The sequence below is a fragment of the Phyllostomus discolor genome, chromosome 4 (assembly GCF_004126475.2).
Source record: "Phyllostomus discolor isolate MPI-MPIP mPhyDis1 chromosome 4, mPhyDis1.pri.v3, whole genome shotgun sequence".
Lineage (NCBI taxonomy): Eukaryota > Metazoa > Chordata > Mammalia > Chiroptera > Phyllostomidae > Phyllostomus > Phyllostomus discolor.
In genome coordinates this window covers 99,445,983-99,467,215 of record NC_040906.2, presented here as the reverse complement: position 1 = coordinate 99,467,215, position 21,233 = coordinate 99,445,983, and the positions used below count along the sequence as shown (strand labels likewise).

At 34.9% G+C, this 21,233-nt stretch overlaps 1 protein-coding gene across 1 annotated transcript in view; it reads left to right on the top strand.

The window, feature by feature from the left end:
* DARS1 (aspartyl-tRNA synthetase 1) overlaps positions 1 to 21,233 on the top strand; it is a 65,541-nt gene that overhangs the window by 32,712 nt on the left and 11,596 nt on the right. Inside the window, 10 exon segments of the mRNA XM_036023676.1 lie at positions 11,802 to 11,859; positions 11,861 to 11,926; positions 14,498 to 14,530; positions 14,532 to 14,580; positions 15,920 to 15,978; positions 17,149 to 17,260; positions 18,069 to 18,203; positions 20,532 to 20,554; positions 20,556 to 20,583; positions 20,586 to 20,679. Coding sequence (XP_035879569.1) covers positions 11,802 to 11,859; positions 11,861 to 11,926; positions 14,498 to 14,530; positions 14,532 to 14,580; positions 15,920 to 15,978; positions 17,149 to 17,260; positions 18,069 to 18,203; positions 20,532 to 20,554; positions 20,556 to 20,583; positions 20,586 to 20,679 — 657 coding nt within the window.

Here is a 21,233-nt window from a genome sequence, read left to right as displayed (position 1 = left end):
GGAGCAATGCAGCTCAACTGCTAGTCTCTGGTGTACTTTCCAACAGACTCCTGAGTCAGACTGGAAGTATCTCCCGCCGCAGGCAACCCCAGCCATAGCCCACAGTCAGCTCTGAGTGTCAGTTTAAGTCAGTGTCTCCGAAGCAGCGCCCCCCGCCCCCCCTGCACACACACACACACCAGCTCAGCAGTCAGCCCCGCCCCTCAGCCACCTCACTGTGGTTTATCTGAGTCTAGCCCAGTGTTTCTGCCTTACTGGTCAGGTTGTTCTGGTTGATTTTTTCTTTAATTCCTTAGTTGTCAGAGTTCCATGCAGTTTGACTTTCTGGTGCTTCTGGTTGTTTATTGATTCTAGATTAGTCATTACCCTCCTTTTGGTTGTGAGAGAAAGCAAGGAGTTTCTACCTACACCTCCATGGAACTCTCTAAGTATAATTAGAATTAAAAAAGGAAAATTTGGGGAAACACTTAGAAGTCATAATATATTAAGTGATGGAATTCCATTATGATTTTAAAAAGCACGTGAACAACATAAATTTTTGTGGATTCTATTTATTTAAATAGAGCAAAAATCCTTCTTATAGATGTTTCCAGCTTGTCTGAGAAATTTGAGGACCAGTGAAGCATGAAATAGTTCAATGAACATTTAATAACATTTACTTTGAGAAACTAGCAGCTTAGTGAGCCAACTAACCATTCTGCTATAATCTTTGGTTTTGAAAATAGCATAGGTAGAAATATGTTCATGAGAAAAAGACCATTTCTATTCTCATTTAATTTTATTCTGTTTTTACATATGATGTTTTTATCTTTAGTACTAGGGCAGTGGCTAAGGGATGTTTATTCTCAAGGTGTTTCCATTTTGAATAGTGCTACTGAAAGAGTGGGTATTTAAAACATGTGAACTTCCTATATAACCAAATGGGAGAAATAATGGCATTTATATGTTAATTCCATAAGGTCCTACATTTAACTCTATTCCCTCTGGCCATATACCAGATGGAATAAAGCAAGGACTCCACTATTAAAAATATCAATCAGATAGTTCCAGCTGGGGTTTTCTAATCATTTAAAAAGCAGAATATGAGGTCACTTTTAATATCTTAAGTAGATAACTATCTTAGCATTTATTTTTTAGACATTATATCTGAGATTCTTATCTTTGCCTTACTTACTAGATTATATTGCTAGCAGTTTCTAGCTTTTGAGTATTTTCCTTAAGACCAAAATTTAGAGCCTAATGTGGGATCAGTTGTTTTTTCCAAAATTACCTTTTCTAGAATATCTAATTCATTAATGTATTAATCTGAAAAGTTGATTTACCAATTGGATTAAGTGCCACAGGACTCTTCAACATCGTATTTTAATCAATTTGTTGGAAAGATAAATTTTCTCAGGGTTGAATGCATATAAAAATGAAGCATCCAAATCAAATGAGTTACATAGGAAGGCTGGCAAATTTCATTCCCTGGAGATGTTGAAGAACAGGTCCTTAATAATGTGTACAAAATGGTTTGAGATCTTTAAATGAAATGTTTGGAGGCAGGAAGGTGGGATACACATCCAGGCCTATGTTTCTGGACCTCCATTTTATGTTGACATTAATTTTTTAATGTTTAGTAGCTGGTGTTTGAGTTGAGACAAATCATCATTTTTTTTCTTTTTAAAATTATTTTTCTTTAGCACCATTTTAAAGTAATGAATAGAGAGTAGTCTGTGTTAGTTGTGGCTGAGACTTTAAAGACAAATTTTTTTTAAGGCAGCCCTGGCAGCCTTTTTGTATTGACTGCTATTATGGTCTACAGTGAATGTAAATGCAAGGTTTTGAATTTTAAAGCTAAAGTTACAGTGACTACTATAAAGGGCTAGCATTAATTTGAATAGCAGTTGTTAAAGTTAAAAATTATATTTTGCTATGCGTACTTACATAACATGCCTCCCTCCCAGCACAAAAATGTGTGGATTCTGGGGGAAATAAATAAATAAATAAAACAAGGTTTTTTTCAGACTGTTATTTGTATACATAGGTATTTTTTTTTAAATTTTTGTTCGTACTAGTCATTGTGGTTAAGTGATTTATTGGTAACTGATGAGTCACAAGTATCTTTCCCATCTCTAATGAGTCACCTAGCTGCATACAGTTTTGTTTACTTTCCTTTTTAGGTCTTTTACATAAAAATAAGTGTTTTACCTAGTCAGATTAAAATTTCAGTTTGCTACATTAAATTTTAAAACTCTAAAATATCAAAATACTCAGAAGTCTCATTGATTTAGAAAACTTTTATGTAGCACCTGCTCTGGTACAGGTACTCTGCTGGGCTGGGGTACACAAGGACACATATATCACTTAAGAAACTTAATTTGGGGAGAAGGTAAAAATAGGTAAACAGCTGCATGCAGAGACATGGTACAGGTGCTGTGGTAGAAGTATATGTATAAATTATCTACAGTTGAGGCCCAGAGGGAGGTGGGCATGTGAGTACACCTTGAGCATAATGTGGATAAGTTGGTGAACATAGGCCACTAGGTCATTATACTGTTGTGGGTTGCAATTCTGAACAACTGTTCCTAGATGGTTTACACCTCTTTGTTGGAATGAGGTGGTTATCTGTTGTAGGAGAAACAAAACTTCTGTATTTGGTCCTGTCCAGTTCAACATTTATATCAAAAACTTTGATAAAGATATATTGTACTTTAAAAGTAGGTCTGAAATCTAGAGTCCAAATTCTAGACAGTTCATGGGATTAATTCTTCTAAGTTAACTGTAACTTTAAGTAATAACTTCATGTTGTTGTATACAAAGATTCTCATGAATTTCTGTTGAGGCTGGCAAGAACAACAGACATCAAGATGCATCAGCATTACTGGAGAAGGTAGCATGATTTTTGGGCATTTTGAAAAGTAGCCATGAAGGACAAGTGAGCTGATGATGCACTTTGGAGTTCGTAAAATTGGGTGCTCATTTTTGAGTCTAACAGAACTCTAGTACAATAATCTGTGCATGATTTTACTAAGCTATATCATCTTAAGCCTATTACCCAACCTTTTAGTCTCAGTTTTCTCTATAAAACAATGGTAATACCCACCTTGTGAAGTGTAAGTAAGATGGGACCTGTGTAAAGTACTTCATGTAGGAACTGAAACATAAAAGGAAATTGATGTGGGAGTAGTGATAGTTCAGGTATTTATGTCTGTTAAGACCAGTTTCATTTCAGCTGTATTAAAAGAACTAAGTTTTGTCAACATTAAAGAATACAGAGAAAATGAACAAAATACTATATAAGGATGACAGAAAATTTATGAAGTATTCCATATTTTTTGCAAATGAGAAAAAATGTAGAGGCATATAGACTAAGTAGTAAACAGTGATTATACGAAAAAGGGTTAGATATACGATGGGGGACTTAAACTTTTAAATTCACATATTTAAGCCCTGGCTGGTATAGCTCAGTGGATTGAGCACGGGCTGCAAACCAAAAAGGTCACTGGTTCGATTCCCAGTCAGGGCACATGCCTAGGTTTCAGGCTAGGTCCCCAGTGGGGGCCATGTGAGAGGCAACCACACATTGATGTTTCTCTCCCTCTCTTTCTCCCCCACTTCCCCTCTCTCTAAAAATAAATAAATAAATATTTTTTAAAAATAAAAAATAAGCTCTGGCTGGCGTAGCTCAGTGGATTGAGCTCGGGCTGCAAACCAAAGTGTCGCAGGTTCGATTCTGAGTCAGGGCATATGCCTGGGTTGCAGGCCACAGCCCCCAGCAACCGCACATCGATGTTTCTCTCTCTCTTTCTCCCTCCCTTCCCTCTCTATAAATAAATAAATAAATAAATAAAATCTTAAAAATAATAAAAAATAAATTCACATATTTATTTGGACTTTTTAGTATTGGAATTTTTAGTAGTAAGTATAATCTTTTATAATTATCAAAAATGTTCAGAGACAGGTACTCAGTCCTATAGTTGATATATTATCTATATTGATGTTAACCTTATATATAAGGTTAATATCTTCTATCTGTATTAATCCTGTATAGTTGATAAATTAACTGTTCCTTTCTTTTTGATACATGTTACTTCCTTGCATTTCTAATGCTGTTCTCTTTTGATTTTATAAAAAATAAATTTTTGTTGTTCAATTACAGTTGGCCACATTTTCCCCTAATACTCTCCCCTACTCTGCCCATCTCCCACATTCCCACCTCCCACTTCAATCCTCCCCTCCCCCTGTTGTCCTTGTCCATGGGTCCTTTATACATGTTCCTTGACCTGACCCCTCCCTTTCCATCCCCCGTTATCCCCCTCACCCCTCCCCTCTGGTCGCTATCAGTTTGTTCTTTATTTCCATGTCTCTGGTTCTGTTTTGCTTGCTTGCTTGTTTTGTTGATTAGTTTCCACTTATAGGTGAGATCATATGGTATTTGCCTTTCACAGACTAACTTATTTTACTTAGCATAATGTTCTCCAGATCTATCCATGCTGTCACAAAGGGTAGGAGCTCCTTCTTTCTTTTTGCTGAGTAGTATTCCATTGTGTAAATGTACCACAGGTTTTTGATCAACTCATTTACTGATGGGCACTTAGACTGTCTCCAGCACTTGGCTATTATAAATAATGCTACTATGAACATTGGGGTGCATAGGTTATTTTGAATTGGTGTTTCGGTATTCTTAGGGAATAATCCCAGCAGTGGAATTGCCAGGTTGAAAGGCGGTTCCATTCTTTTGATATTTTTTTAAATGTCTCCTCTATTCTCCCATCCACACTTCTACCATGGTCTTCAGTGTTTCTAAAGGATAATAAATAATATGTATAAATGAGATTGTACCCTCCCCAAAAAATGGATATGTGTGTGCCAAAACCAAGAGGTAATTCTATATAAGTTATTTTCCTATTGTTTAGGCAGTGCTGATTTTTTTTAATGTTTTACAGATGTTTCAATTATTTCCCCCTTTGCCCCTCTCCACTCAGCCCACCTTCCACTTCCATAGTCAATCCCCACCCTATTGTCCATGTCCATGGGTCCTTCATATATATTCCTTGACGAATCCCTTCACCTTCTTTCAAACCATTCCCCCTTCCTTCCTCCCCTCTTATGCTGTTCTATTTTGGTTCTGTTTTGCTGATTAGTTTATTTTTTCCACTATATTCCACTTATGTGAGATCAAATGGTATTTGTCTTTCACCAACTGGCTTATTTCACTTAACATGATAGTCTCCAGTTCTGGCAGTGCTGCTTTTGAAGTGTGTTTATAACCTTCTTTCCCTAAACAGTCACTTTGAAGAGGACAGTATTCCCTTGAATGGATGGCTGAATTCTGCTGTGTTTGATAAAAAATCAACCCTAATATTTTATAGTAAAATTTTGTGTATCTGGTTTTTAAAAATATCTTTACAGTGAATAATACACACTGTTAGTTTGCAGTGTGTACATGATGAACTGTAAACAAACTTTTACTATTTTAGAGACCTTCATTAAGATCAGATGATAGCTTTGAACTCGAGGATTTATTAAACTTTCATAACTTTCTTCAGCTTAACATTGTATTAATCAGCTGTTGCAAAAAACCTGTGTAACAAACTACCTTAAAACTCAGTAGCAAGATAGTACTACCCAAAGTGAGCTATAGATTCAGTGCAATCCCTTTCAAAACCCAAATGGCTTTTTTTTTTTTTTTTTTGCAGAAATAGAAAAATCCTTCCTAAAATTTATATGGAATCTCAAGGAACCCTGACTAGCCAAAACAATCTTGAAAAAGAACAAAGTTGGAGGATTCACACTCCTGATTTACAACTTACTACAGTCCTGACTTGGTAGCTCAGTTGGTTGGAGTGGAGGGCAGTCCTGTAACCAAAAGGTTGTAGGTTCAATCCCTGGTCAGGGCACATACCTAGGTTATGGGTTTGATCCCCAGTCAGGGTGTGTATGGCAGGCAACCAATCAATATTTCTGTTTAACACTGATATTTCTCTTCTCTCTCTTCTCCTCCCTCCCTCCCTCCTTTTTCTCTCTCCCTTCCACTGTCTTTAAAATCAATAAGTGTATCCTCAGGTAAGGATTTAAAAAAAAAAAAAGTACTACAAAGCTACAGTAATCAAAACAATGTGCTAGCATAAGAATAGACATATAGACCAATGAAATAGAATAGAGAGCCCAGAAATAAATCCTAACATAACGAGATCTGTCCGGAAAAAGCCCAGCCATTGTTAATATGATGAAGACAGGTTTACACAACATCTGTGTAACCTGGCAGCCAAGGAGTGTGGACTGGAATGTGCATGTGTGAACACTGACCACCTCACTGTATTAGTTAGTGGGGATGGTAGATGCCATTGAGCGAGCAGGTGTATTGTGTGGCTGTTGCATTCAAAATGACTGAGAACAACAAATCTGCATCAGAATTTGCATTAAGCTTGAACATTTCTCCATGGAAACCATTCAGATGATTCAGGAGGCTGCAGTTATGGGCAACTGATGATTGGCAGCTTTATCACAACAACACGCCAGCTCATGCATCATGTCTCATGCAGTTTTTAGGTGATATGTTAAATCACACAGGTAACTCAGCCCAGATTTGGTGCTCTACGACTTTTGGCTTTTCCCAAAACTAAAATCACCTTTGAAAGGGAAGAGATCTCAGACCATTATTGAGATTCAGGAAAATACGATGGGGCAGCTGCTGGCAATTGGGAGAACTGTATGAGGTCCCAAGGTGCCTATTTTTAAGGGGGCTGAGGTGTCATCGTCCTATGTACAATGTTTCTTGTATCTTCTTCAATTAATGTCTCTATTTTTCATATTACATGGCTGGATACTTTCTGGCAGACCTTGTAGTCCACTGATTTTTGACAAGGGTTCCAAGACCATTTGGTGGGTAAAAAACAGACTTTTCAACAAAGGTACAGGGAAAATTGGATATCCACATGCCAAAGACCTTACTTTATACCATATATAAAATTATTTCAAAATAAGTCAATGACCTAAATGTAAGAGCAAAAACTATTAACATTCTTTAGAAGAAAACATAGGCCAAAAGCTTTATAATATTAGATTTATCAGTGACTTCATGGATATAACACCAAAAACATTGGTGACAAAAGAAAAATTAGAGTAATTGGACTTCAGAATTAAAACTTGTGTATGAAAGGTCACCATCAAGAGAGTGAAAAAAACAACCCACAGAATGGGAGGAAATATTTGCAAATCTTATACTCGATAAAGGAATAATACCCAGAATACATGTAGAACTACTGCAACTCACAACCGCAACAAAAACCCAATTTCAAAATGGGCAAAGGAGTTGAATAGACATTTCTTCAAAGAAGATAAGCAGATAGCTAGTAAATAACATGAAAAGATCCCTATGTCATTAGTCATTAATGAAATGCAAATCAAAAACCACAATAAGATACTACTTCATACCCATTAGGATGACCATTAATAGAAAAAGAAAAAAAAAACAAAACAGAAAACAAAGTTGGTGAGGAATAGAGAAATTAGAATCCTTGTGCATTGCTGGTGGGATTGTGAAATGGTACAACTCCTTTGGAAAGCAATGTGATGGTTCCTCAAAGTTATACATAGAATTTTTGTATGATCCAGCAATTCCACTTCAAGATACATACCCAAAAGAATTAAAAGCAGGAACTCAAAGAGGTCATTGTATTCTATTATTGTTCATGGCAGCATTATGAACAGTAACTAAAAGATGGAAACAACCAATGAATAATTGAATGGATAAGCAAAGTGTAGTATGTATAAATAATGGAATATTATTCAGCCTAAAAAAAAAGAATGAAATTCTGATAATACGCTATAACATGGGTGAACCTTAAAAACCTTATGCTAAGTGACATAAGTCAGACACAAATGGACAAATATTACAATTCCACTTTCCTGAAATAATAAAATAGAATAATAAATTACCTAGAATAATAAAACTCACAGAGACAGAGAATGGAGGTAACCAAGAGCTGGGGTTGGAGGTACTTGAGGGGAATGGGGAGTTAACTGTTTAATGAGTACAGAGTTTCTATTTAGGATACTGGAAAAGTTCTGGAAATGGGTAGTGGCAATCATTGCACAACATTGTGACTGCCGCTGAATTATACATTTAACTATGGCTAAGGTGGTGAATGTTACATACTATGTATTTTATAATTTAAAAAACTTGTAAAGGAAAAAAAAACCCTGAACAACATACAGTAATAAACTTTGATTTCTTGCTTACACATCTGTGGGTCATTTAGAGTTTGGTTCATCTAGGCTTGTTTTGAAGCTGTGGTTTGGGTCCTGGTATGTTCCTTGTTTCTCAAATTCCTTGGACCAGCAGCTACCTGAGCATCATTTCCTCAAGAGAAAAGCAGAAATGCTGAAGGGTTAAGTTCAACTGCACAAGCACATTTCAAACCTTTGCTGGCATCTCAACCACTGACATCTCATTGATAAAGCAAGTAATATGGCCAAACCCAAATTTTAGGGGCAGAGAAGTACCTTCTCTCTGCCCTGAAGCCATGGCAAAGGTGTGGATGCATACTACTACCAGAGGGAAATGAAGACTTGGGACAAATAATTTAGTATACCACAGAGATATATGAAAAACTTTAAATTTTTTTCAGAAACATTAAATAATAAGACATTACTCGTTATTGTACACTGAAGCTTACCTCCTTCAAGTACTGAAACTAGTTTGACAATTTTAACAATCTTTGAAGTCTGTTACACATTCTTTTTTTAACTTTTAATATCAAGGCTCTATTAATTGATCTTATTTGTAGAGTGATTATTTATATGTAGGATCACAAGGGTAGTTGGGAAAAATAAGACAATGCAGTGATAGTATGTTTTGGAAGGTGGTGGTAATAAAAATAGCTGACTTGACTCTTGAAAAAATGTGTTTTATTTACTTCATCCATTTTTCCTATAATAAAATAGTTCCCAGGAGTTCCTCTGCTTTTCACGATGGATTTTTTTTTCTGCGAAGGCTTTTAGTTGCTTGTTAGTCATAGCGATCTTTCAAACTACAGACAGAGTGGCATATTAGTTTTAAAGTAGGTTCTCTCTATGGTCACAGTCAAGCTATAGAATATACACTATATAGTATTAAGCCATCTTAACATACAATGTCAATTAAAATAATTAGACCTTTTCTACAAGGTGGAATTTTATCTAATACTAGTAGTAGTTTAAGTATTCCTATCCCTCTTGTATGGACTCTAGTCCACACTATAACTTTTTATTAGTTCTAACTAGCAAGTTCTAGTCTAACCCTTCACAAATTCAACTCTTTTGTTTTAATGTTTTTTCTTCTAAATTCATGTCTAAAAATAAATAAGGATATATAGATACAGATATAGAGATATTACAGTTAAATTATCCAAGGTTTAAAAAATTATGGAATGATTTTACTAATATCTAAATAGGCTATTCTACTGACAGCATGTAACTACTAGATACAATTAGGGGAAATATTGAGATTGCAAGGGCAAAAAAATATTAATTATAACCATCCTCTGTATCTGATTAATCCTATACTCTAATTGATTTCGTAGACCAATTAGGGATAACAGAAGTTTAACTTTGGTCCTAGTTTAAGAAACAGGTCAGGTTTTCAGAAGTTCTTTTGTGATTGTTTAGTTTTGGAAGCAATGTTTTAAAATGTTGTTGTTTCTAGTCTAGCTGATCAGGCATTTCAGCATGCAATACTACTGAATTAAGTAAAGTACTAAAGGTAAATTCAGTTCCAAATTCAGCTCCTAGATAAAGGAATCATCTGGTACTTTTGAGGGAGAAAGAAGAGAAAATTTTGTTTTCTTTAATTGAAACTTTAGCTAGCCTTGGTCAGGATATCTTTACCAGTTTCTTTCTGGAAAGATAGTAGCATAGTGCTCAGTCCTTGGGAGATATGTTTGACTTGAGTGGGCGTGAAGAAGATGCTGGGAGGCCTCCCTAGGCAGTCAAAGAAAGTGAGGTAAGAGAACCAAGGTGACCAGGGATGTTGCCGGAATGTAGCAGGGTAGAACTCTAGTTGGGGCAGGGCAGGTTGTTCAGTGAAGCAATAATACACAGATCAGTAGGGCAGAGAAAACCTTCCTGAGAGAAATGTGTAACAGGAGCAGCAGAATTCTCACAAGGCCTGAATTGTATGCTCCAATATCAAGTTTGCTCGTGCAAACAGACAAGGCAAACTGGTAGGTAGCTGGCATGTTAAAGATGCAGTGACATTAGATTGCCAGTATTAAAAAGCCCTTTTAACAATAACTGAAGCCTCTTGATCCCTTCAGGTCTCAGAGGAGCCTTATCTTAGTTCACCAACTCTCTCTTTTACCATAGCAAATTGTGAGTTTCTTCAATACACAAGATTTAGTTAGACATTAGGCAATAGCCCTAGTTCAGGAGACTTAATGAGAGCATAAAGAGATGTGTACTATTGATTTTTTTAAAGGTGGTTGGTAACAGACATAAATTTTAGGCAGTGTAGCAAAGTGAAAATTTTTTCACTATTTTTCATATATTCTCCTCATTTTGATCTTATTCCAACTCTGAGCAAGTGTTCATTGAAATGGATTATGAGGTTCTCTTTTGTAAAATAAGCATTGCTAAATTTCTGGAATCTTGTCAAGTAGCACCCAAACTACTAAGGACTCAATACCTCATCAGAATGAATAGAATTGTTATTATGAGAGTTATATCTTTTGATTGTGCTCATTCATTTTGTAGGATTCTGGGTATGGAATTGAACCATGAGAGATTAATATAAAAGTTAACTAGGGTTTATGGCAGCAGATAAACAGAGTCCAAGACAGTTTCTGAATACGTGTTTGCCATTTCTATTACTCTAGCTGCCCAGGAAATCCACTCTGTCCCAGGTGTCACACTGGCATTATTCTTTCCTCCTCTTTTCACCTCACTCTGCAGTTCCAGTTACTTCCTGAGAGTTTTAATTGATAGTTATACATTAGTTGAGCCACCATGATGCTGCCATCAGTCTCCAAGACTTGGAAGTTAAATCTTGCCCATTTCCACAAATACATTGTGACACATCCTATCAGTACAAGAATATACACAAAAGTAAAACTGGTATATTTTGTATGGGAACCACCTTTTTGGACTAGACTCTCTTTTGGTTATGTACGAGAGACCAAAAATAATCAATTGGTGAGTTTATAAGCTACTTTATCAATTTTATATTTAAGAATGAGTGTCTTTTGTGCAAAATTGTAGTTTGCTGTAGAACCAAACTGCTCAGAAGATTAGTTTATTTTTAGTGTATATTCAGCTTCATATGGACATTCTTAATTGGATTACACCATCCATTGGGCTGTCTGCCATAAATCCAGTCAATGACAGTGCATACTGAGAAACTGGGCAATGAGTGTTTAATTGCAGCACCCCAATGTCCTTTTATTCATACTTGAAATCTTTTCAGTTGACCTTATTTTATTTATTTAATTGTATTACATACCAGTAATTGCATTTATTGAATCCACTGTTTTCTTGTTATAGGAAATGCTGATTTATTAAATTTCATCTGTGGGGGGAAATGTTCTTTAATAAATAATTGAAAGACCTTTTTCCTGCTTTTCATGATTCAGTGCTGGTCCCATTGCCTTTTATGTCCAGATTATTTGTAAATGGTAAATTATAGCATCTAGAAAATCATCTCTTCTCAAGGAGTCTCACAAGATGTTAAATGGACTGGGTTTATCTCAAGTGGTTTACTCTATTAAAGAAGAGTTCAATAAATTCGGCTTTATTGTTGAAATTCCAAACGAGTTCTGACACCTCTGACGAGATGATTAAAGTTGGAATTTTTTCTTTTGACAGCATCACAAAGAGAGCATCGTAGATGTAGAGGGTGTTTGTGAGAAAAGTCAATCAGAAAATCGGAAGCTGTACACAGCAAGATGTAGAATTACATGTTCAAAAGGTAACTTTTTCAAAATATAAAATTGTGTACAGAAATAGATTTGAGTAGTTCTTGTAACTATTCATGTTAAATCTATTTCTTAATAATTAGAGTTGATATAAAATGTTGAGATTTATAAATTGATTACTGAATCAATTCGCTTTTGTTTTATAACAAAGGATCCCATACTTAGTGGCTTAAAACACCAAACATTGATTTGCTCACTTTTCTGTGCATTGGGCATTTAGGGTTGGCCCATCCAGATTGGCTCATCTGCTCCATATGTTATCGATTGAGCTCACCATATTTCTGGAACATCTTTTCCTGTGGCTTCTCTTCATCGAGCAAACTAGTTCAGGCTTATTGGCATGGTACCAGAATGGTTCCCAGCAACAAGAGAGGGCAGCCTTCGTGTGAAAACACTTTTCAAGCTTCTGCTTTTGTTACCTGTGTTAAGAATTTCATTGGTCAAAGCAAGTCACATGGCCAAATTCAGATTTAAGAGGTACAGAAATAGATTCCACCTTTTGATGGTAGGAGAGGCAATATCATTGGAAAAGGACATTTATATAAGAGCAGGAGGAATTATGATAGCCATTTTTGCAAACAATCTATCATAGTCACATAGGAAAATACATAAAACACATTGAAAAAGCTTTATTCACTATTATGAATCTAATCTGCTGTGAACTTCCTTATGATGATGTACTTCTAAATATTGATTAATTATATTAATCTTGATCATTATCTTTTCTTATAATCATTTTATTTCTGATGTTTTACAGTATAGAAAAACCAAGAGACAATACCATATTGATCTTATGCTCCAGCAAGAACTTCTCTTAAGCTGTCTCCCTGACTGCTGTATCTTAAATATGCTTCACACACACATATACACCCTGTGAACATACGTAAGATAAAGCAGTCAGGCAGACTGACAGACAAATGCAGAAAGACTCATACATGCACACTTATTTGGGAGTAAGATTGAACTGGAATTGATTGTCATGGAACTCTTCAAGACTTAGAATATCATGTATTTGTTATTGAACTAACTTGCCAAATTACTTTGTTCTCTTTGTGCAAGACTCACTTTAAACCAACACACCAGGAAGTCTGTGACCTAGTAAAAAAAAATGTAAGGGTAGTCTGACCAAGAAAAACAACCCCAAATTTTCCAAGCAACATATCTTTTTCATTACTTTAATAAATGAAATTTTAGTGACTAGAGCAAATAAATGTACTTCCAAAATATTCTAATTATCTAGCATTTAGTATGAACTTAATAAATGTCAATAATAAATATAAAGCCCAAACAGCTTACAAATTTTCCCTCAATAAACATAATTATAAATTTTCTCACAAAGTATAAATATTTTATAGTAAGTAGAACCTTATAATAAATAATGACTTATCATTTGTTTATTTATTCAGCCAGCAGTTACTGAAAATATACTTCATGCCAAGCACTATGTGAGGCTCTGGGGATTTGAGTGCTCACAACCTATGAAGGGGGCAGTGAATTTCTACTAGTTATGAAAATAAAAGAGGTAGCTGTTAGTTCTCCAGTTTTGCATTGTAGATCAAGTTTCTGTTAACTCATCAAAGGGAAGTGCTACAGCTTGGGTATGGGAAGTGTTGACAAATAATTCTGTTTTACTAGGAGGAGGACTAGATTATACTTCTGACACTTTTCCTTGAAGTGTCTCAGCTGAGTGTTGACTGTGGTCTACCAACTGGAAGAATATAATTTCCTCAATTAACTAATTAATGTCTGTTTTCCTTTGTGCTTTAGCAGGATTTCCAGGCATAGTTGGGAATGATTAATAGGGTAACACTACCCTATTAATTAACATTAGCTAAAGGGTAGCTAATTCATTATGACCTACTGCTTTTCACACTACAATGTGCAGGTTAATGTAAGTGAATATTGAGGGATTTTTAACACCTTAAGGAATACCGTTATGGGTGCTCCCAACCAGGAGAGCAGCAGGAAAGGAGGTATGTTCAAATGAAAGAAGGCAATGAAGGAATAGTTGGGAAAAGCATTAGAAAAGGAAGGAGAAAGTATAGCAGAGTTGGCTGACTTTAGTTTTAATGGTAGAAATGCTAAATGCTGTTAACAATAAGAACTCATTTGTTAATGGCCCCTTCAAATGAGCAAAGTTTTTATGTTCATTATTCCATTTGATTTTTACTGTTGACCTCATTTTACAGAGTAGAATATTGAAATTCTGAGGTTTGATTTGCCTGACAACAACTTTCATGTGACAAAGTAAGGCCTTAAACCCAGACCTCTCAATTTCAGTTATTACTTATTTACCACACTGGTATTCACCGTAGAATTTACAAAGTATTTGTATGTATGTTATCTCATTTGACTATTTCAACAACCCAGGAAGATAGGGCAAAAAATATTACTATCCCCATTTTATAGGTGGAAAAACATATACCATATTGTTTGATTTTAGCATGTAGTTTCAGTTAAAGATGTATGCAAATATTGCTTCACATTCAAGTTGATTTTTTTTTGAGCAAAAGGTAACAGGTTTTATGTGCTTTGTGATATTTTTGGTAATCTCTCACCTTCAGATTTATGTGATCAGTTTGGCTGAACCCCGTTTGGCCCCTGCAACTGGATGATGCCATTCGGCCTGAGGTAGAAGGAGAAGAGGGTAAAAATTATGCTTTTGAAATACTGTGCTTCCTTTGTATGTTTAGTTTGCAAAACATTGAAAACTTGATTCCCTGTTGATATGAGCTTCATGTTTATTTAAATTTATTATTACATCAACAATTCTCAAACTTTTAATCCCCTTTACTCTTAAAAATATTGACTTCACAAGCTTTTGTTTTATAGGTTTACCTGTCCATATTTGCAATATTAGACGTTATAACAAATTTTTAATATGTATTTATTAGAAGTAACAATAATATAAGTACATCTACAGATCTTTGTAATGCTTGACTCAATAGGCATACAGTTAGATTCTCATTTGCTTTTGCATTCTTTTTTTAAAGATTGTATTTATTTATTTATTTTTAGAGAAAGGGGAAGGGAAGGAGAAAGAGAGGGAGAGAAACATCAATATGTGGTGGCCTCTCACATGCCCCCCCACCAGGGACCTGTCCTGCAACCCAGGCATATGTCCTGACTGGGAATCAAACTAGTGACCTTTTCTTCACAGTCCAGGGCTCAATCCACTGAGCTACACCAGCCAGGGCTGCTTCTGCTTCATTTTTGTTGTGCTAGCGCACATTATGAAGCCTTTGAAAGACTCTCAGTATAGTCAGGAGAGAATGAGAATGAAAAGGTATTATGAAAAATAGGTTGACTTCATGGACTCCCTAAAAGTTTCTCGCTGGTGTCTAGAACATACAGTGAGAAAACTGCTTACTACTTTAGTCTTTAACTAGCAGGTAAATCCAAGAATCAGTGAAGGTATAAGTGACTAATTCTTCCAATGTCCCAATAATGAGGCAAGGCTTTTGGGGGTGGAGATAGAAAGAAATCATTAATCCCTGTTCATTCACATTTCTCTTCTTTCCATCTCTCTCTGTCTCTGAACAGTAACTTCTCTAGCCCTACTCCTGTTTTTTGGATCCAGATTAGAATATAATATTAACATATAAACACATCTGTCACTTAAAAGTAAACACAGCTGCCCTGGCTGGTGTGGCGTAGTTGGTTGGCGCAACTTCCTGTAGACCAAAAGGTCATGGGTATGATTCCCAGTCAGGGCACTTACCCAGATTGCGGGTTCAATCCCAGGTCAGGACACAGATGAGAAGGCAACCAGTTGATGTTTTCTCCTTACATTGATGTCTGTCTGTCTGTCTGTCTCCCTGCTCCCCTTCAAAGCCATGAAAAAAAATGTCCTCAGGTGAGGATTCAAAAAAAAAAGGTAAACCATGGCTTCTAAACAGTGTTTTTCATGTTGTGAAAAAAATAGTATAATCTGTTGTGGGGTTTTTTTGGTTTTGTTTGTTTTTTGTTTTGTTTTGTTTTTTAGGAAGGAAGAGCTACTGTTAACCAGGATACAAGATTAGACAACAGAGTCATTGATCTTAGGGTATGCCTCATTTATTTATTAAGTGATATCATTATGCTAAATCAAGGAGGGCTGGGATAACATACCTATTTCAGGCTCGTAGTAGTAATTGCAAATGTATAAGCAAATGTGCTTATATGTAAGTATGATAATACCAGAAACAGTTTACCTTTCCAACAGGACCCTTCCCCTAAAAGGAATTGCAAGCGAGGACACTCAGGTCTAACAGTTCACAGGATATTGAGTTGCATTGTTTTAAAATAACAAAGGAACATGAAGCCAGTAAATGGGTGATACTTGTTTTAGACAAGTTAGTAAGCAAGTGAAAATATAATAACCATTAATTAATATCACTACAAAATTGTGAAATACATTATGTACATATTTTAGAACAACCTGGTGAAGATTAGTAATTAATCCCTCAGTCCTCTGAATTTGATCTGAGCACAGAATTAATGATAGAGTAGTTAGTCCTTTGGTTGTATAGTAATCTCATAGGCTTCTGTTTCCCTTTCTGGCTTGGTTGCAAGTGAAGATTTCAGTGGTTTCATCATTGTAGTAAAAACCAATGTCATCTTTCTTTCTTAATGTTTTGATTGCATCTTCCTCCTTTCCATAATGTATTCTACCTACAGCTTAAATTCTTTGTCACTTTATAAGTTTTTTCTAACATTTCTGCAGTCACAAAGGTCTGCCCTTATTGTAACCCATGTTTCCCCTGATTATTTACTTTTTGTCTACTCCTACCTTTTCCATATTAATTTGTAGTATATAGAAAAGGCTAGAGATAATCAAAAGTCCTCTTGATACTGACTAGAAACCTCAGGGTTTTCATAATTTTGGCCACAGCAGTTAAACATAATGCTGTGTTTGCCTGTGCTATTTGTTCACACAAGTTATTGGTTATTCTCTAGAATTTGACCCAAAGAATATTTTTCCTTGGCCCACATCATTTTTTTTTTATTTAAATTCGTTGCCAACCATTGAAAAAATGGGGGTTTTCACATTAGATCTAAATGGCTTTCTTTAAAAAGTCGGGGATGATCTGGCAGTAGTGGGCCCACATGGCAGCATCAGCTAGCACCATAGATGGGGCATTATTTTTAAGCCCTGCTCCACCCAGGAGGCATCGCTGATTTATTTCCTTTATGTGTCAAATTGATTTAATTAGATTTTATTATTGTCTTACAGACATCAACTAGTCAGGCAGTCTTTTCGTCTCAGTCTGGCATCTGCCATCTTTTCCGAGAAACTTTAATTAACAAGGGTTTTGTGGAGATTCAAACTCCTAAAATTATCTCAGGTATGCTTTAAGATATTTCTCTTATTTTTTAAGAAGAATGTGCTTTAGCCCAAGTTGCTTACTATTAGTTTTGTTTTGTTTTGTTTTGTTTTTACTTTGAGAATTCCAAGTACCCCTTAAGGTTTATTGCTGTGAGACTATTTCAAAGACTATGCTACATAGCAGCAGTCACATCTCACTAACATGAATAATACTATATCCCCTTATTTCAGGAATCATTATGTGATAGTGATTATAAAATGAGATAGTAAACACACCAAGGAAGATAGTTGTTATATATATAAGTTGCACCAGAACTTCTTTCTTTATAAAGGTTTCTTTTTAAATTGGTATTGCAATTTTGTTTTGTATAACTTCTTTGTAAAATTAATATTAAATACAGGAGTTGGGGAAAAAATCTCATGATCCTCATTCTTATATGAGAACCTTATCTTAATTATTTTACACTTTTTAGAGGTGCTTAAATAGCACTAAAAAGTGTGTTACTGGTGTAAATTAAAAATGGAACATTGAATTCTTGATAATTAGAAAATTATTAAAGTAGCTTTCATAGATTTAAAATTGTTGCACAAAGGGAGCATATATGTCCAAATAAGTAAAATGAAGGTATAGCCGAAGAAGCCAATCTCTCCTAATATTATAAACTGTTTAGAATCAGGTATAAAACATATCTAGAGTATAGTTTCTCTGCAATTTTTGATTTTCTAGTTTTTTTAAGTACTTAAGTCAAAATATAAACAGTTTTTACTAGAAGTTTGCATTGAGAAACTTATCATTGATTATAATAACTTAAATGTTTATATTTCAGCTGCCAGTGAAGGAGGAGCCAATGTATTTACTGTGTCATATTTTAAAAATAATGCATATCTGGCTCAGTCCCCACAGCTATACAAGCAAATGTGCATTTGTGCTGATTTTGAGAAGGTTTTCTGTATTGGACCAGGTAAGGTTTTGGTAGTTCCCGGTTTTCTCAAATTCATTAATTGTACCATAGTTAGGGTTTTTGAAACAGATTTTACATAGACTTTTTTTTAAATTTAAATTATTTTATTCTTGTCTGTATTTTCTCCCCACCCCCTCCAAACCCACAAAAACTAGAGTACACTTAACATAGACATTTTTAAAGCTTATATCCTTTTATATACTGACTACACAAACACTAGACTTTGAGGTAAAAATGACAATGTTGCTTGGGTAGAGACATTTCAAAAAAAATTGTATGTTTGGTAGTTCTTTAAACAGCTGAGCATTATTCATGCGAATAGAATCATAGCATTATATACAATATTCCTACAAAAGAATGCTGAAGAAAACTTATATCTTGGGAATATCTCATTTTAAAAATGTGTGCTTGGAAAATATATACCCTCTGAAATATAACTAAGTATATTATTTATTATACTTAAGTATAATTAGAATAGAATTAGAATCCCATTTGGACTGTCCTCACCTTCAATACTGAAGAAGAAGTAGTTGCAATCTTCCAAGTAATAAATTTTGTTTTCCTTAATAGCCCCTTACTACTTTGTAAGTTTACAAATGTACCTCTGCATACTTTGCTGTCAATTTATTCCAAAGCTACTCTTTTTATTATAATACTATTTGTACTGTCCTTAGTATTAATAACATGATAGAGCCCATTAGAAATTACTAATAAATGTCTAGATTAATTGATTATATTAACATAGTTTTTAAGGTATATTTGCTAAAAGTCAAGTATGGGCACATACCTTATTTTTCAGACTATAAGAATTCCCCGCACCCCCAATTTGAGAGGAATAATGGTTGTTAATGCTGCTGTTGAGTTCTGTTTACATTATATTGGTAAAATATTATGTTATTTATGTTATTAAATATTTTACCACATTTTTTTTGCTTCAGAATTTTTTTTTCCCATCTTCCTCCTCTAAAACCTAGGTGTGTCTATGGTCCAAAAAATATGGTAATCAAGAAGCAAATTATTTTATGAAGATAATTAGAAATAAAAGATGAGCTTTACTTCAATCTTTAAAATTTAACAAGTTATTTTATAAATGTAAGGTTTTTGATAACTTAAGATAAATATCTCCTAGTAGACAAACTAGCAAGATCACTAAATGTCTTAATTTTCTGAATGCACTAAACAATTACTTGTTGAATACTTGCTGCATATATAGCCTTGCACTAGGTACCTTGTACATAAAAAAAGATTTAACCAGCACTTCTCAAATGTTAATGTGCGCACAAATCACCTGCGAATCTTGTTTATATGTAGTAGGTCTGAGTGAGACTTGAGATTCTACATTCTCAAAGGCTCCTGCTAATGCTGCTGATTTGTAGACCATGCTTTGAGTGATAAGGGAATAAATATTGTCCCTGCTCCCGAGACACAATAAGATGTGCATACATGTAGCAGCCACAGGGAATAATCAACTGATTTCATAGCGAGTAATCTGATTGTGCTATACAGTCAGCAGATTGATGTTAATTATGTGGTGTCAGTAGTGTAAAAAAGAGAAAGGAGATGGAATTTGCTAGTTACTGTGAAAGAAAATTCAAACTGAAATGGGCTTTAAGGACAGAGTAGGAGATAAAGACAACAGAGATGACATTCCAGTCAGAAGAAGCAAGATGAGTAAGTGCATGGGAGAAAATAAAAAGACTAGTTAGTATGAAGAAGAAATGGAAAATATAGGGTAGGATTAAGTTATGGGAACGTGAAGGTTTTAGACTTTGTCATTTGTTTTATTACAGTAGTCATTTGGGAGCCGTTGTAAGTTAGTGAGCAAGGATGTGTTTTAGGAATGTTAATGTGAAAGATGGAACAGGGCTAGAGTAAGGAAGACTGGAAAGATGAAAGTGCAATGAGGATAGTAAGAGATGGACTGAGGTAATGGCTAAAATATGTATAATGTTACTTCATTTGTACAGATTTCATTTAGCTTGAGTTAAGTTTTAATAAAATTGGGAATTCGCTATACTGAATATTTTTAATTATGAGGCGCATGTAGGATCTCACATTCCCTCCGGGTTCTCGTGATTCTCATTTAATTTACATTTGTTACAGCTTTTACTACATGACTGTAGGAGTTGTAATGAACTTGCCATCCAAGAGAATGCTGAAATGGATGTCTTATCAAAGATTTGCTTTGTAGTAAACCTTTGTAGGTCTTGTAATGATAATGAAAATAGTACCATTTAAGTACTAGTAAATAGAATTTTGTATTTAAATCCCAATTTCCCCCAAATTTAAAACACTGTTTACTGTGTATTTCTTTTATTAATATTACAGTATTCAGAGCTGAAGACTCTAACTACCCACAGGCATCTAACAGAATTTGTTGGCCTGACATTGAAATGGCTTTTAATTACCATTACCATGAAGTTGTAGAAGAAATTGCTGACACCTTAGTACAAATATTCAAAGGACTTCAAGAAAGGTAAAAAATACATATTTTTATATCCCTAAATGGACTTAATTTCAAATCAGTTTGTGTTCTTTAAAATAAAGCAATTCCTTGAAACATGTAAGCTAAATTTTTATTGAACATATGAACATACATATGTGTTTGTATATATAAGCTTGCTAGTTAGAGTTAGTGAAAAAAATCCACACTATTTGGAAAGTACTACTCTGGATCCAAGTCAAGTATGGCTTCAGCTAGTTAACCTCAGGTTTGCTGGGGAAGTTTACTAGCTTGTGAACAGCCTAACTCTATTTATATTTTCCTTTATACTGACAATCCTGAATATCTCAAGAAATAGAGCCTATACATCTGTTATAGCAGATTATTATTTGGGAGGTGTACTGTGGGGTAGTGATTAAGAGCTTGGATTTGACTAGATCCAGGTAGCTAAGATCAGACCCTAACTCTGCTACCTACCTGTTTGGGCCTTGTGCAAGTTTATTTAACTTGATGCCTCAGTTTCCTCGGCTAGTATAAGTGAGGGTAAGCGTATTCTTATCTCAGAGGCGAAAAGTTCTTTTAGTCTA